The sequence below is a fragment of the Carica papaya genome, chromosome 7 (genome assembly GCF_054855325.1).
Source record: "Carica papaya isolate Zhongbai chromosome 7, ASM5485532v1, whole genome shotgun sequence".
Classification (NCBI taxonomy): Eukaryota; Viridiplantae; Streptophyta; class Magnoliopsida; order Brassicales; family Caricaceae; genus Carica; species Carica papaya.
In genome coordinates, this window is record NC_142315.1 from 11415824 (window position 1) to 11433348 (window position 17525).

Sequence of the window (17525 nt, forward strand, 5' to 3'; positions counted from 1 at the left end):
ACAAGTTGGGATCGAATTTTCGGATTAGTAGTGACGTCTTTCTTCTTTTAAAATTTCTTTTTTTCCTATTATATTATTTTTGCATGCCATATAGGTGGGTGTAGATTCAACTAGGGATAATAAATTAGGTAGTTAAATCTTTTGGTTGCATACATTTTTTGCTGAAATGAATGGCAGTTAAGTGAGTTAGAAGTGTTTCAGGTTGCCAATTATGTGAAAGATAACCCAGATTCACCTCAAACGCAAGTCAAGTTTATCACTCTGTCTGGTCAATCACTTGCCTTGTTGTGTAATTTACTGATAACAATTATAATTTTTGTTATTACTTTTTCACCTAAAGCAATAACTTCCCCGATAGTATAGAAACTGCCTCAATATAGCTATGGCTTTGGCTTTAAATAAGTTCTTCACAAACCTTGTTATTTACTTTATAAATAGTTTATTGTAATTCCCTCCATGCTCTCCTTCATCTTTCTTGTTAGGCCAAAGGTCATCACATTTTTTTTCTTTTATTTGAAATCCATCTCAAACAATTAGTGATACTAGGTTCAGAGACAAGTTGGCTTCCATTGTTTGAGCAGTCGTAATTCTTTTTTATCATTATATATGTCTTTAAGATTTTTGATAATCTACATTCTTCTTATAATGTTTAAATCAATTAGATGTGTAAAAAAAATAAAATTAAAAGAGTGAAAAAGGAAAGAAGACTAAAATTTCATGAATAGGAATAAGGATGTATATATCAAATTATCTCATACTTAAAACTTGACCCAAGAACTTACCATTGAGTCAATTGTAAGTTGTATTGGATGAGCTCACGATATTCGTATTTAATTATAGTGCATAATATATGTTTAGTGTTTATTTTTATATTATGTGACATAGTAAAGAAAAACTAATTCAAAATGAAAGTTAGAATAAAATAAAATTCTTTAAGAAATAAAAGTCTAGGGTTGGGCCAGGAGGGTCTCTTAACTCCCTCTTTTTTCTTCTCATCGGAGTTATTTCACAAATACTTGTTGTGGTAAGGAAGATAGGGGGAACAAGCACACTTGGAGAGCGCAGTACAACGAAGAGTTGTATGCTGCGTTCGAAAAGGATGAATCGCTCTCGAAAAGGAATCTATTGATTCTCTCCCAATTGGTTGGATCGTTGGTGCCATAATTTACTTCACGGGCGAGGTCTCTAGTTCAAGTCCAGGATGGCCCAGCTACGCCAAGGAGAAGAATAGAAGGAGCATCTGACTCCTTCATGCATGCTCCACTTGGCTGGGGGGGATATAGCTCAGTTGGTAGTTCAATGTGCTCATCAGCGCTTGACCCTGAGATGTGGATCATCCAAGGCACATTAGTTTAAGCTATAATGCTATTTTTTTTATCTCAAATAAAAATAAATTAAAAGTTAAAAATAATAAAACTGAAAAGTAAATTAGAAAAAATAAAAAGGAGAAGAAAAATAAAAACACGAAGAAAAGTAAAATAGAGTCTAATTAAAAGTGAGACTAAAAGAAAAATATGATTAATTATGTAGGAGTTTGTGATAGTAATATTCTTATTTCAGCATATCCGGATGGCAAATGAAAGCCCAAAACACTGCGATTAATCCGCTCGTAAAATTCTTGTACAAAAAGCCCAGCCCGTTAAAAGACATTAGTTGGGACTTCGGGATTATTAATGTACATATATACACACACACACACACATATACATATATGATCAGTGATAGATCCTTCAATTTTATTTGGGCTCCGTTAAAATTTATTAGATCCTTATTTTAAATGTCAATTTATGTAGATTAATTTTTTTTTTTTACTTTATTTGGCATTTGTAAATTATTTGGAAATTTTTGTTAAACTAAAAGATCTTTTCTTAAAATTACAATAAAATTTTTATCTTACTTGTACGTTACAAAACTTAATTTTATTAGAATTGTAATTCTTGTTTATTTAATGGTAAATTAATAATATGTGTTTTAAATTTAATAACTAATTGTAAATAGTGTCTAAATAATTAATTTATATTATATGTGTGTGTATATATTCACAAACGAACTCAATGTCAAGCAAAAGAAACTGCAAAGCAAAATCACCAAACACCTGTATAAAGCTATATACTTACACATCGACTAAATACCACTAATTAATTATATGTTAAGGAAGAAAGAAAACAACACCAACAGCAGCCATAGCTGAATTAATGTTAAACAAGAAAACAAACCAGCAACAAGATGAAACAAGAATCCATAATCTAATTTACTTATGATGATTTTAGTTGGAACCCAATGGCGAACACTTCTCGTAGCCTTTAATTTGTTTAAACCTTCAATCACTACTCGCTCTACATACTGCCAAAATTTTCACTTTCTTTATAAGCAAGCATTGTTAATGTTATGCAGTGCGATAATGGCTCCAAAAAACCAACTATCGATTCTCGCGTCACTTTCAGCTACCCTGCTTTTCCTTCAGCTCATGATTTCCACGGCTGCTATCTCTCTCTCACATTCTTCGTTCATCGGCAGAATCCCTCGGAATACTCGCCGAGTACATTCTAATTACAGGCTTTTGGAGGACACGATGAAGCCGGTCGCCGGTGATATCAAGAGTGTGATCAGGGTTGCCAAAGACGGCACAGGCGATTTCTCGACGGTGACTGATGCAGTGAAGAGTATACCGTCGGGGAACACACGTAGCGTGGTGGTTTGGATAGGTGGGGGTACGTACTGGGAGAAGATCACCATCGATAGATCCAAGAAGTTCATCACGTTCTACGGAGATCCCGAGAATATGCCCACCATCGTCTTCAACGGGACGGCGGCGCAGTACGGGACGCTGTATAGTGCCACCGTGGCCGTGGAGAGCGATTACTTCATGGCTGTGAATATTGATTTTGTGGTGAGTTTAATGTGTGTATATATATCAACTATTACTTTAGTTTATCACGTACGGTAATTAAGTACCCTTTGTTAATTAATTATATGTGTTTATTTCTTTTTGTAGAATTCAGCTCCAATGCCAGACGGAAAACGAAAAGGAGCACAGGCGGTGGCAATGAGAATATCAGGGGACATGGCAGCCTTCTATAACTGCAGTTTCTTAGGGTTTCAAGACACGTTGTGTGACGATAGAGGCAGACATTTGTTCAAAGATTGTTACATTCGTGGCACTTATGATTTCATTTTTGGAAATGGCAGATCGGTCTATTTGGTTCTTCTCTCTCTCTCTCTCTCTCTCTCTAATATATATGCATATATTTATAGGTTATTAATTAAAACATTAAGATAGCTTACATAAAATGAATGATGATGATGATGCAGAATTCGATTCTCCATTCAGTGGCAATTGGGATGGGTGTGGTCACAGCACAGGCAAGAGAGAGCGAGGAAGACGAGAGCGGATTCATCTTTCTGCATTGCAAAATTAAGGGAAGAGGCGACATTCTCTTGGGTCGTGCTTGGAAGAGCAGATCCAGAGTTATATTTGCTCATTCTGACATGGCTTCTCTCGTCAACCCTCTTGGCTGGTCTACTGGCCATCACCCAGAACGTGAAAAGTACTACTACACATTAATTAGTATAGATAATTATGTATATCTGAGCTATATATATTTATATATGTGGGTATTTGCTTTCAGGACAGTGTATTATGGAGAATACAAGTGCAGTGGCAGAGGTGCTAAGACTTCTGGGAGAGTTGGATTCGCGAAGATGCTCTCAGATGAAGAAGCCAAACCCTTCTTGGGCACAACATTCATACAAGGATCCCAGTGGATTCTCCCACCTCCTAAACTCTAAAACCTTTTATATCTTCACTTTCTTAATTTTGTAAATCATCAGATCAGACTTCCACCACCACCACCACCACCACTTCTGCAACTCTCTACAAATATGTATACATACACATTAAATAAATTAGACCATGTTATCATGCACAGGAAGTTTAGATAAAAGCTACTCAATAACTTCATTCCCTTATCAAAAAAAAAAAAACTCAATTAGAATTACTCAAGGTAATAATAAAAAAGCAAAAGTTAAAAGAAAAGAAACGGGTAAAATGTTTTATAACATTTAATCAAATGAGTCTATGTGAAGTCTTTCTTTCCTACCTTTTGATTTGCAACTATTTAAATCAGTGAACAATATTTTTATCTACTTGCACCATGAATGGAATTTTTATTGTTGCATACAAATTACATCGCTAATTAGTTTACATTATGTGGTAGGTATCTAACACCTTCTTATCTCCAAACTTAAATCAATGATTGTTTTTTTAATTGAATTTTCTTTTGGTGTATTTTGAAATTTTGGGTGTAGATAGCAAACGTTTAGAATGTAAACAGAATGGAAATAATTAATTTTCTTAAAATAAAAAAAAAAAAACTAAAAGAACCAAAATTGAAAATTTTGATATAACCTTTTCTTGATAGGTTTTAGTATTTTGGTTTAGAGAAAATTTAAAAAAGGAAAAAATTTTGTGTTCTTATACTGCTGCCAAAAAAAAAATGACTTCAAATGTATGTAATTAAAAAAAAAATAATAATAATAAAATTTATGAAATTGAACAAATCTAAATCATTAACCAACATCAATCCCAGTTATGCCAAGCTAGAAACAGCCCTCCTAATTAAATCGACAGCAGGTGACTAGTCACTAGATGCATGGATTTATATAATAAAAAAGATATTTTATGATACAAAATAATACAATTTTTCTTAGTATAAAATAATATTTAACAAATTTATATAAGATTAAAGTCCGACAATTTTTCAACTATTAAGGAGAATATAGATAATTAATAGATTAAAACCTACTTGTCTACTGAAACTTATTATTCAATTATATCATAATCCTAATCGTGCATGCAATAAAATATTTTTATTAATATATCAAGTTATAAATTATAAAATGTGTATCCACGAATGAATTCGCAAGAGCATAAAATTATTCAAGTAACCAAATGATAATTAGAGTATTGTCCCACATGTATTGTCTATCGAGTATTAAAATTGTAAAAAATTTTATTATTATCTAAAAATTAAAATTAGAATTTATTAAAAAAAATTAGTCAAAACAAAATAATTAAATTGAGAAAAACTATCAACGTAAATGCATCAGAGTAATTGATTTCACTTTAGTTTTTGGTATATTTGAATTTTAATTTTACAATCAATTTAATTTAATTTACAATGGTTGAATTATCCTAATATAATTTCAGTTTCCTCCATATATTTTTAAAATTTATCAATTAACAACTGTTAATCTTTTATAGTAATTATTAATTTGATTCAATTTAGTTTTTGATAAGTAGATTAATCCATGTTAACTTGACTGTGTCACTCTCATTCAAGTTTTAATTAATGTTTGATAGTATATATTTAATTAATAGAATTTTATTTCTGTTATTTTAAAACTATCAATCGCAACTAAAATAATGAGTTAGCTAATTCTCACAATCTAATTAAGTTCAATACTATTAAATTACAATTAGAAGAAAGCTGAACTAAAAGTTCATGTGATTCATATTACGTCAATTAATCTAGTAAATAAAACTTAATTGCATATGGTAGATTGAGCAGTAACAATTATAAATGAGAAAAATATAATCACGCAATAATAAAAAATAAATTCTCAACAAATTTCAAATACTAGCATTCAAGTTTAAAAGAAAATCCTGAAAATTTCAACTTAAATAATACAAATTGAAAACTAAACAAAAATTAAATTACGTGAATATTTTTCTCAGTTTCTCCCTTTAACTTCTATGTCTTCCTGCTTCAGTTCAATACTATTAAATTACAATTAGAAGAAAGCTGAACTAAAAGTTCATGTGATTCATATTACGTCAATTAATCTAGTAAATAAAACTTAATTGCATATGGTAGATTGAGCAGTAACAATTATAAATGAGAAAAATATAATCACGTAATAATAAAAAATAAATTCTCAACAAATTTCAAATACTAGCATTCAAGTTTAAAAGAAAATCCTGAAAATTTTAACTTAAATAATACAAATTGAAAACTAAACAAAAATTAAATTACGTGAATATTTTTCTCAGTTTCTCCCTTTAACTTCTATGTCTTCCTGCTTCAGCTTCGGCTAATTCCACTATTTGACTCTGCAATCTCGCTCCATCAGTTTGCCGCTTTGGACCTTTGCTTTTAATCTGCTTTCGATCAGGCCTTCTGCCCAACTCATATTCAGTTGCCTCTGCTCGTGTCTTATGGTCTCCTGTCAAGCTCCTACGTTTTTACTAGTTGTCTCTTTGTCTCTCAGTCCGTTCAGTTGTGCTTAGGTTATGCTTTTGTAGGTGGCGAGAGTTGGGGTAGGGTGGTTTTCGCATGCCTCCTCTCCTTTCCTTTTGTGGCGAGCCTTTTTCCCTTCCAGCCGCGTCTTTTCCTCTCCAGAGGCGTATGTCTTCTTTTGATTTTGCTACTTTTTTTTTCTCAAAACAACGTCGTTTTGGAGAGTAAAGAGTTGGGATTGAATGGATCTAGGCTTAGACTTCATGGGTTTAGGCTTTTGGCTTCTTTTTCTTTTCTTCTTTTCTCTTTAGCTTTTTTTTCCTCTTTTCTTCAACAATATAATATGTTATACGTTAGATTTTTGTTTAAATTTTCTACTATTTTTACTTAAATTTGGAAGAACTTTTAAATTAATTTGAGTTAAAAGTCATTTAATAGACAAAATTCTTGATGCATGTTGCATTTGTGAAGATTGGAGAAAAAAAAAAAAGAGATGCCTCAAAAGACAAAAAAGGAGCAGCTCTGAAGAGGAAAAAAGAAGCAGCTCTAAACAGGAAAAAGGGAGCAGCTGTAACGGCCCCGGAAAATATTAAAAAAAGAAATGAGTATTTAAATATATCGAATGCGGAAGCGAGATCAAAATTTCAGTTAACATCCCTTACACGAAAAACCAAAAAACGTACTTAAAATATAAAAGGTTAAACTAACTAAGAAAGAAAACTCGAAAATAAACTATGCGTATGACTACAGAGTCTCTAGGCATCCCCTTCGTCGTCCTCCTGCGGAACGGGCTCGGGAACCATGTCTTCCTGATCTGAAATGGTTAATTAAGGAGTGAGCTACACTAGCCCAGTAAGAACATCACGATATCTCACCGTCACGGAGATAAAGGTGGGTAGAAAACCACAAAAAGACCAATGGAGCATAATTTACAACAAACTCGTTTATTAACATGAAAACCTTTACCATCCACTTACCTTGGTGGAATTTATGAAAACAATATGAGAAAAACAATAACATCATCATAATCATTGAATAATCTAAGCTGTAAAACATAACACTTATCACGCCTCTTGTAATTCAATCATTGTACAACATATCTCTTTTCTCATTTACCAGCCTACTAGTATCCGTGGGGGTCCATAGGGGTTCCGCTACCCGTTAATCTTTAACATTCATAATCAGTTTCCAGGGCCGTCCCCATACCCCGTCCGGTATGGGCGCCAAAACCATGAACCTCAATACCCCGTCCGGTATGAGGGTGAAACGGGCCGTCCCCATACCCCGTCCGGTATGGGCGCCAAAACCATAAGATCTCCATACCCCATCCGGTATGTGAGACCACAATCCCGGTAGGGTTCCCTACGGACCCGGTCCGTCCACCATCTCCCAAGATATCTAGTCAGGCTGACCCATGATACAATTATCAGTCTACACAATCAGCATCATCAATTCACATACAAACAAGCAAACAGTAATTCATGCCAAACAGACAACATACAGTATCGGTTTTTCAGTCATTCAACCCATGATTAATAAAAACGTAGTAAATGCACACAAATCTGTAAAATAAACACATCAAACCTCATTTTGCATTTAAAGCTGTAAACAGGCCAAATAACAGTAAACCACCAATCACACTAGACTCGGGCTCCATTAGCTACCTTAAGCAATTTCACACATTCGTTAATTCAAGAAATACTGTTTTATCATTTTGAACTTTAATACCGTGATAGGAAATAGGGTGAGGGGTCCTTACTTGTTTTCGGGATCCGAATACGATTCACAGTGCGCCTGCAGGCCGTCCCTAATTTTCCCTGAATTTTTTCCGGGGAACTGAAACACACTAACAGTACCTGCACGTGTTCCAAAAAAAATCCAAATTAGGCCCAGGGCCCCTTTCGGACCAAATCGCAACTCCGGCACGGCGGCTCCGCCGTGCTCCGGCGACGGCGCCGCCGCTGGCGACGGCGCCGCCGCTGGCGGCGGCGAGTCGCCTCGGGTTGGCTGTTTTCGGCCGTTTTCGGCCACACTCGCATTGGTCCTTGTCAGAAAACAACCCTAGGGCCCTCGGGGGGCCAAAAAATCACGGAAAAGCGGAGCTTACCGGCGGCGGCGCTCTCGGGTACGGCGACTCTCTGGCGAGGTTCGTGTTTTGGTGATTTGGCTTCGGTCAACCTGTAGAGAAAAGAATGGTGATCACGGTGATATAAAAATTGCATCGAACGGAGGCCGGGAAGGGCCTCGTCGGAGGCAAAAACCGAGAGGGGGCGCGGCGGCGCCGCTGGGCTTCGGCCGCGTATTCCGGCCGTTTGGCCGGGATTTCGGCTTCGATTTGGCCATAGGAGGAATCAGTGGGGAAAAACGAGTCGGGGGTATGAAATTTACCTCGATCGGCGGTCAGAAATTTCCCCGGTGCGGCGGCGAGTGGCGGCGGGTGGCGGCGGTCGGCCTCTGGTTCGTCTTCTCCGGCGAGCGGCTGGCGGCTAGGGTTTGTGGTCTGGTGTGGGGGTTCTATTTATAACCCCTTGCCTTTTGATCACAGCCGTTCATTTCGTTTTAATCTGGGTCATTCGTTTTTGATTGAATCTGGGCCGTCCGTGCGTTTGAATCTGGGCCGTCCGATCGCGCGATTGATCTGGGCCGTCGGATCGCACCCACGCGGATCGCCAACGTGGCTCCTTTCGGAGTGACGCGATCTTGCCACGTGGCAGGCCCTGGTTGGCCGGGACTGCTGACCGGGCCTGCTGACGTGGCCCCCTTTTTTTTTTTTTTTTTTTTTTTTTTTTTTCCGGGTGCTACAGCAGCTCTAAAGAGGAAAAAAATAAGCAATTCTAAAGAGGAAAAAGGAGGAGCTCTGGAAAGAAAAAAAAAAAAAGAGACAGCTAAAAGGGAAAAAGAGGTGCGCAAAGGGGGGAGCAAATTTACAACGTGAAAAAAGGGAAGCAGAGACGCACCTAGATTTGGTGGGCGAAGCCAATGCAAACACAAGCTATTAGAGAAGAAACCGAAACAAAATGCATAAGCGGGATGATTTTTTTTTTTATCATTTTATTTATAAAAATAATTAATTTAATTTTTTGATTTAATTTTATTGATTTTTTGAGAAAAAATGAATTAAGAACGAAATTAAAAATAATTTTTAAGAAAATAGGTGAAATTTTGAATTCGAATGGTGTTTTTGAAAGAAAATTTGAAAACAGGGAATTAAAACGCAAAAAAAAAAAAGTTTGACCACATAGAACGAACCGGTCAACAGCCCCAGCAAACCAGAACACGCCGTGTGGCAACCTCACTGACATCAGCACTACGCGGGAAGCTAAGGGAGCGATCCGCGTGCCCAGCGATCTGACGGTCCAGATCTCATCCTTCATACGTGAACGACCCAGATGCATTCCCTCTTTAAGTGCGATCAAATAGTTAGATTCAATCCAATCGTGCAGCTCAGATTCATTTTCCGAATAAGATAGATACAATAGACGAGAGAGAGCCACGTATCTTCGAATGGACGGCCCAGATCAACACAGGAGGAAAATTTAAACATCGCATTTTAGGGAATCTTAACCTTAGCCGCACCTATCCTTATCGGAGAAGAAGAACCAAATGCTAGAGAAGGAGACTGACAACCAGTCGCCGCCACACTAGAGCCACCGTCAATCACCAAAAAAGGTAAAAAAATTTCTTTCCCACTCGAAATTCAATTCCGAGTCTCTCTTTGGTCATATCGGAACAAAATAGATGGTGGGTGAGTTAGAAACTGTGAGCAAAGCATAGCGGAGCCGCTACGACCAAAACCCTAAACCCTCGCCGCGATCAAACATGATTCTTTGATCATTGTGTTCACCATCATTTTCTGTGTAAGTTAGCCAAAAAAGAACCCCCCAACCGTGAATGATAACTGGCGGAGCCGTCGAACCCAAAGATCTCCTGTAGGTAGGTTCGATTCTTTTATATTTTTGGCTAACCAAGGCTTCCTAACGTATTTTTTCGTAGAGATACATGTCAAATCGGCCAAGTTGAGGTGAACAGTCTCTATGGACGGTAGAGTCGATGCCGGAGCATAGCAGTAGCGTCGTGTCAAAACCCTAAAATTGTCTGGAAAGGGTTTTGAATACCATTTTTAAATTTTTGAAGTATTTTTTGGTACATGACGAGTATTTTAATTTTCACAGAAAAAATTTAGAAAATTCAGGGCTTGTCAGGAGGCATAGTGGGTAGCACAGCGTTTAAAAATACCAATCCGAGTAAGGATTTCTCACCCTATTCTCTGTTACGATAAATTGAAGGTTAAAAATTAATAATTCTGTGTTTTGTAAAAATTAAAAAAATCCTAATAATAATTATATATGATTAATAGAGTCAGAACTAATCAGTGTACGATTGCTCTAGTTTACAGTTCATTTTCTCATATATTGCTTAAAATATTTAGTACTGAACTATGTGCATTAAATCGTTAGTTTGAACTGTGTCCTCGGTTATCTGGTTTATTTGCTTTTTCCTGCACTATTTATTTAGTTATTTAGTTACCTGGTTATCATAAACTATATTTCTTAGATGCCTTTTAGGTTAATCTGTAAATACGTAATGAGGCGTTGGTATGCAAATGGTGATTGTTAGGATGATGAGGATCTACATGTATGAAAACTTACTCGGTACCTTGAAAAATGGTAGACAGATTCGGTACATAGAGAACACTACTGTGGACATTATCTTAGTAGAACGGGGTTGAAAAGTCTCATACCAAAAAATTTTGGGAGATATGATTTACCCTCATACCGGACCGAGTATTAAGGTGATGGTATGTTTGGCGCCCATCATTGGACCTGGAGCGGCCGAGTTAATTGACAATCTAGATACTAAGTTCACGAGTAAGTGGATATTCCTATAAACTCCCAAGAGTCTCAGTAAATAAATTAAAAAGAAGAGTTACAGATCTTATGCATGAAATAAAAATGTCATCTGGTTACTTCTCTCCATAGGTTAATTTTAAAAAACTTATAAAGGTAAATATGGAATAAACATTTTAATGTTAAATGTATTTACTTAAATTAAGAGCTCCATTAGTTGTTTTGTGATTTTTACCAACCTTCGATTTTTCGCATCAGTGAGTAGTGTGATATCCTTATTGAGCTATTGTAGTTCACATTTTTATTAACTATTTTAGATAAAAAAAAAGACCAAGATTCAGATCTCGATCAGTAAGAAAGTTATGAGTAGTTCACTTTCTGGGCTCCCTTCAAGTGTTAGTGGAGGTTAAACTCTTAGGATATCTATTTATTTATTTTTTAATTATCGTTTGCCTTTTTTATGAACTAATGTAAAAGGAGCATTTTTATAACTCTATTGAGCATTCTAATTTATTGTGTAAAAAATGTAAACCATAACTTTATTGTTCGTTTTCGTATTTAAATAATAAATCACTTTCTTTTAGTTCGGGTATTTACATTAGTAAACGAGGAAAAGTTGAGGAAAATTAATCAAGTAATTTATTTTCATTTTATTCTTTTAGCTTTGAAATTGCATATTTTTTGGATGGAAATTTTCATGATTTTTTGACAAAACTAGAATGTTAGTATTTGTAATTTATTAAAAATTTATTTTCGATTATTACATGATTATATTTTCTTTAATTATAATTTATATTGCTCAATCTATCATGTCTGATTAATTCTCTTTCGTCGCAGTGATTGATGTGAGTTGAATCAAAAGTACGTTTGAAGTTTAATTTTTAGCTTTCATCTAGTTGCAATTTAACAATATTAAACTTAATTCGGTTGTGAGAATTGACCAACTCACGACTTGATTTATGATTTATGATTTCAGTAGCGGGAGTAAAATTTTATAAACTAGACAAATATTGTTAAATGTTAATTGCGATAATGAGAGTAATATAATCGAGTTGACGTTTAAAAATTAAAATATCATAAATTTAATTGAATTAAATTAATAATTATTATAAATGGTTAGTAGTTATTAATTGATAGATATAGAGAATAATGATAGGGAAATTAAAAGTACATTAAGATAATTTGAAGACTAAATTAAATGAATTACAAAATTAAAACTCAGAATATATTCAAAATTCAAGTGAAATCAATTGCCGTTTTGTTTTGTTGATAGTTTTCTTTATTTATTTTTTTTTTATACAAGGAAAAACAAAGAAATATCATGTCCCATGGGTTTTAAACAGTTTGGGAGAGGAAACACCAATGATGTTCTCACCAAGAATGTACAGAAGCCCAAGGGGAGGTACAGTCCTCTACTAATTATAATTTTATTACTTGCATCATTTGGTACACTTTACATTTGTCAATTTCGTCCATCAATCTACATAAAAAATTCTAATTAATAAATTAATTTTGAACTAAATTTATTATAAATTTAAATAATAAGAATATTAAAATTATGATAAGAATGTATTTTGTTGAAATAAGTTCATTTCAATTTGATTACGTGGATCAATTTTTTTTTTTTTTGGGTCCATAATTGGTTCTATCCGATTCCAGACCGTTTTATCAAATCCAAATTTCGGGTCTAAACCAAAATTTCAACAAAAAAATAGTTTTATATATAAATTAAGTGTCTTATTTAATTAATCAATTCATTTTTATTGACAAATTAAATAATAAGAATGTGCTTCCATAAAATCTTAAACTTTCAATTCATTGACTAACCAAATTAGTATGCATAAATTAATATTAAATTACTTTTTTTAGATGGTTTAAACACAGGAAATGTCATAAATTTAATTTTTGTAATCATCATCATCAAAATCAAAATCTATACGGAGAATTAATTATTCCACACCATCTCACATAATCTCAAAACTAGAGTAAATTAAATCAGCAAGAATAATAAATCGAGACAACTCATCATAAATGGGAAATCTTCTCAAGAGAGATTTGCTTGGAACAAGCTTACGTGAGGACACATGAAACGCTTGTATTAAAAAAAAAATATATATATATAAGAACTCCCTACTATGCCATGTTAATTGGGAAATCAATAATCTAAACTTAATTAGACAAAGACCATGTGAGCATCAAAGTAAAAACTAAATAAGTATATATATATAATAAGTTTATCATATTACTTGATAAATATATAACAATGATTTTAGCATCCAATGCAAAACACCTTGTAATTAAAATTATAAACCAAAATTTGTCTCAAATATGATCAACTAGTACAAGATCCTTCTTCGATTCCTCAAAGGCAGGAAAAAAAAAAAAAAAAAAAAAAAAAAAAGGGGGGCATAATTGGAAAACACCCAAAAGCTTTTTTTGGTTGACCCCATATATATTCATTATGTAAGTAAATGTTTTGCTGAGCAGTAAATTGTGTTCGTGTTCAATCAAATTGCAACTGCAGTTCACATTTCAATAAAAAGAACAAATTCTTAGCATCGTGTTTTTTCCTGCCAACAAACTTCTAACTAAAGTTTCCTATTTGTTTGTAAAGTAAGGTGGGGAAAAGAGACAAAAAGAAAAGAAGATATCTGCAGGAGAGAGACCTTACTTTTACATCAGAAAATCACCCCTACAAATCTCAACCACTACATCCACAACAATCATCTTTTTACTCTTCAATGGTTAGTGAATCTTCTTCAGCTGCAAAATCACCCATCATTTTTGTTAATTAATTTTTATAAACTTAGTTACCGATGACTAAAAGCAAAAGCAAAAAAAAAAAAACAATTAGGCAATGTATTGTGTCTGATCTAGATGTAGGGTTTCAGTGAGGACTTTGTTCAATTCAATGCGTGTTAGAGCATTGTGTTATCTTCAAACTTACTTAAACTTAGTTCTAGAAGGGATTACTTATCATCATAACTTATATTTTTGGTTTGCTGGAAGTTGACACTTTACTTTTTATCAACTAACTACTATACTAGATTATGTACTCCAAACTACTGGTTATATTGACCATTTTCTCCACCCACCAAAAAAACTTACCTAAACCAAAATTTAATCCACCACAAGAGCCTACTACTAGTGCCCAGATTATCTTTCAAACACTAATTACCCAGCAAAAGTTATTATTTGCTAGCTAAATTATCTTTCAAGCACTAAGGACCTGGAAAAAGTTCCCTCACTTGTCGGCTAGATTAACTTTTTGAAGTACCCCTAACAAGAAACAAAAATATATTTCCATAGCAAACAGAGGAAAAGGAATACCTGAGATGTCATCAGGTTGATCCTTCTGAGTGTTCTCCATGCACTTGAGAAGGTATTTGAAAGTCTCAATCTCACAAGGAATCGTGAGCCCGCCACTGTGATCAAACCCAAACTCCTCTTCAGCCTTTTCCAGCAAAACCTTGAATAAGGAGTGGCTAAGATAGCTAGTGGGAATGATAAACCTCCGCAACTCTGGCCCAACATAAACCGCCAGGTATCCTTTAGGGACATCGGGTGGCGGGTCAGGGCTTTGGCAGCTTTCCTCATCTGAATCACAACACTTGATATCTGATAGCCTTTTATTAATCACTGGTGAAATACCCCCAGGACTTCGGTGAGAACTGGGGCTGCTCGGCTTTGTGCCAAGTGTGACAGATTGCCATTTCTGGAGAATTTCCTTAAGCCGAACAATCTGCCTGATTCCAGTCAACTTTGTCCCACCATTTTCATCCATTGCTAAACGTTTAGTTCGGTTGAAAAAGGAAACCCAGGATTTAATTCAAAGTGTTCGACCCCAGATGTCTCATCAGATCTTCTTCCACTACATAAAAATGAATCTCTTACTTCATGCTTCCGTTGACAGTACAAACAAATGAGGCATGAACAAATAAAAGAGAGATTAACTACCATGATAATTCTAGTTAGGCACTCAAATGTGTCTGCTTATTCTATTGTCTTGTCAACAACCACTTTCGGTGGGGGGAAAGAGAACATTATAGTTTACCTTATAGTTCTCTGACATGTCCACAATTTTGGAGAGCTAAAAGCGGGTAATTAGGCAATAGATCTCTCAACAAAAATCTAATTGTGCATATAATTTCAGAAGCACCAAAATGAAATCCATGAATCTCACAGCAAAGAACATTAAAACAAGTCAAATATGAAGTTCCTGCTATTCAAGGAAGTTAGGTAGTTTTGTTGAACCATTGATCTATACAACATCAAAATCTGAAAGTACAACTAAATCAAATGATAAGGATGGATGGCTCGCGTATTCTATAATCTTCACTGAATTAAACACAAACTAAAAGCCAATTAATCCACTTAAAAAGATGTGCAAGAAAGTGCTTAACCGGAAGAGGAAAAAATTCATGTTTAGTTTAAGGAAATTTCAGGAGATCAACACCAGATTATAATATTCTTGTAAAAATGACAATTTTTCTTAATGCATACCCATGAACTTTAGCAGAAATGCTGGCCTGGCCAAAGCCTACCAACCAGCAGGACCAGTGGCTAAACTCTTAAATCACGCAAGCCTTCCAATTTAGGATAAAGACAAACAATAGATAAAAAGACAAAACCGTCTTTTTCAAATGAAAATTTATCACTTCCACGTCCAATCTGCAATTTCCACTAATAGCATCGTTCATTCTAATCAAATTTCTAAACCAAAATATCAAGTTATGAATGAAACTAATACTTCATAATCAAAAACATCCTCGTAGTTGAACTTAGATTTCTATTCTTTTCATCGAGATCTCCATATAATCAGAAGAGATGCAATTGATAATAAACCCAGAAACAAAGAAAAGAAAAACCCATTACACGTCTTTTAAATCCACATCAAAACCGTGTCCAGAAAACTTTGGCATTAATCATCATTCCACAGATTAATCAATAAAAATGGCATATACATATACGCAAAGGAAAATAAGACAGATATGTATATACATATGCAATGAATACCTGAAGAAGGATAAGTCAGCTGCGGAGGCAGAGAAGAAAAGCCATCAATAGAGCTCCAGAGATGAATGCAGGGGCGAGCTCTTTTCTCCAAGGAGAAAGAGAATTTCAAGAAAAAGAAAATCGAAACTAAAAAAGAAAAAAAAAAAAAAAGGAAAAAGGAAATTGTGCTCTTCAAAACAAATCTGAGAGGAAATTCGGGGTGATGAAAAAGTTGTCTGTTTTTGGTGCATACGCTCATTGATTGTCGCAGGATTTTTCTTGGCAAAACCGAATGTTTCGGACGACTCTGTTTTTTCTGTTTTCTAATCGTCTCTCTTCTGTAGCAAACCAAAATTATGGGGAAAGAAAACTATACAAATAATTCTTTTTTTATAAATAAAACTAAAATATAATAATACTGGCGAAAAAAATTGAGAAGGCTAGATAATAAAAGTGAAATAATAATAATAAAAAGATTATTACTAGTATTGGAAGAATAATTATTTTTTAATTAAAATATATTTTATTAATTAAATAATAATAAGAACATAATTTTTTTTTTAAAAAAAAAGTTTCACGCAGAATGTGTAAATTTTATAAAAAGAAAAGAAAAAATAATATTTTTATTAATAGAAACAATGCCAATTCAGAGCGGCGGATTTGAAGAAAAAGTTACTTACGTGTCGCTATGATTACACGCGCGCTACGTACTCAGTGGCCAATTTGTCCTTTTAGGTTTGGGTCCACGTGATGACAGTGAATCTCACTGCCCCTGGCCCACTTGGAATGCCTTTTCTTTAATTAATTAATTTATTTAAATTTTATAAATAACTAATAGGTTTTGAGTTGAAATTTCTTTTATTAGAAGTAGAGTTCTATTAGGTGATGCACATGGAATATAATTTTATTAATATAATTTTTTTTTTTTTAACTAGGTCACATAGATTAAACATTAAGCAAAGTAAGTATATCAATAGGGATAGACTCCCAAACATAACAAATAGGATGATCACATAATGACCTATCTAAAAGATGAACCACTTTATTTTTTTGTTTGTTCGCCAATCTAACACAAATATTTGGTCTTTCTTTTAGCATCATTCTGTAATTTTCTACTATAAAGCTGAATTCATAATGATCTTCAGTAGAGGTAGTCAGCGCCTTATAAATCAAAAGGGCATCTATTACAACCACACTAAGACTCGAAAACTTGTTAAGAATAAAACGCACGAACATGTGACAGCTGAGTAGCTCCGTAAGAAAAGGTGATCGACAACTCGGAAACCTACTTGTGAAGATTATTATCACCCCTCCATCTGAGTTCCAGATAATAGCCCCAAAACCTGCCTCCTGTTGTGGCAAAAACACATGACCATCTATATTGCATATCCATTCAGACAATTCCTAGGCAGAGCCTGGAGCCATATTAGGGTTTCGTGGGATA

General features: G+C 34.4%; 2 protein-coding genes across 3 annotated transcripts; one reads left to right on the forward strand and one right to left on the reverse strand.

Moving 5' to 3' along the window:
- The first annotated feature begins 2066 nt into the window (after window positions 1-2066).
- LOC110812033 (putative pectinesterase 63) lies at window positions 2067-3926 on the forward strand. Its single transcript, XM_022038691.2, has 4 exons — window positions 2067-2890; window positions 2996-3202; window positions 3313-3548; window positions 3630-3926. Exons 1-4 carry the CDS (start codon window positions 2258-2260, stop codon window positions 3787-3789), a joined length of 1236 nt encoding a protein of 411 aa, XP_021894383.2. The 5' UTR covers window positions 2067-2257; the 3' UTR covers window positions 3790-3926.
- A 9662-nt stretch (window positions 3927-13588) lies between these two features.
- LOC110808074 (protein SMALL AUXIN UP-REGULATED RNA 10-like) lies at window positions 13589-16465 on the reverse strand. Of its 2 annotated transcripts, none has more exons than XM_022033419.2 (3): window positions 16103-16465; window positions 14417-14957; window positions 13589-13849 (listed from the first exon to the last, which is right to left on the reverse strand). In XM_022033419.2, exons 2-3 carry the CDS (start codon window positions 14868-14870, stop codon window positions 13818-13820), a joined length of 486 nt encoding a protein of 161 aa, XP_021889111.1. In that variant the 5' UTR covers window positions 14871-14957; window positions 16103-16465; the 3' UTR covers window positions 13589-13817. The 2 variants fall into 2 exon arrangements, with proteins under 2 accessions (XP_021889111.1, XP_021889120.1); XM_022033428.2 differs by lacking the exon at window positions 16103-16465 and adding an exon at window positions 15590-15677.
- Between the last annotated feature and the right edge of the window lie 1060 nt (window positions 16466-17525).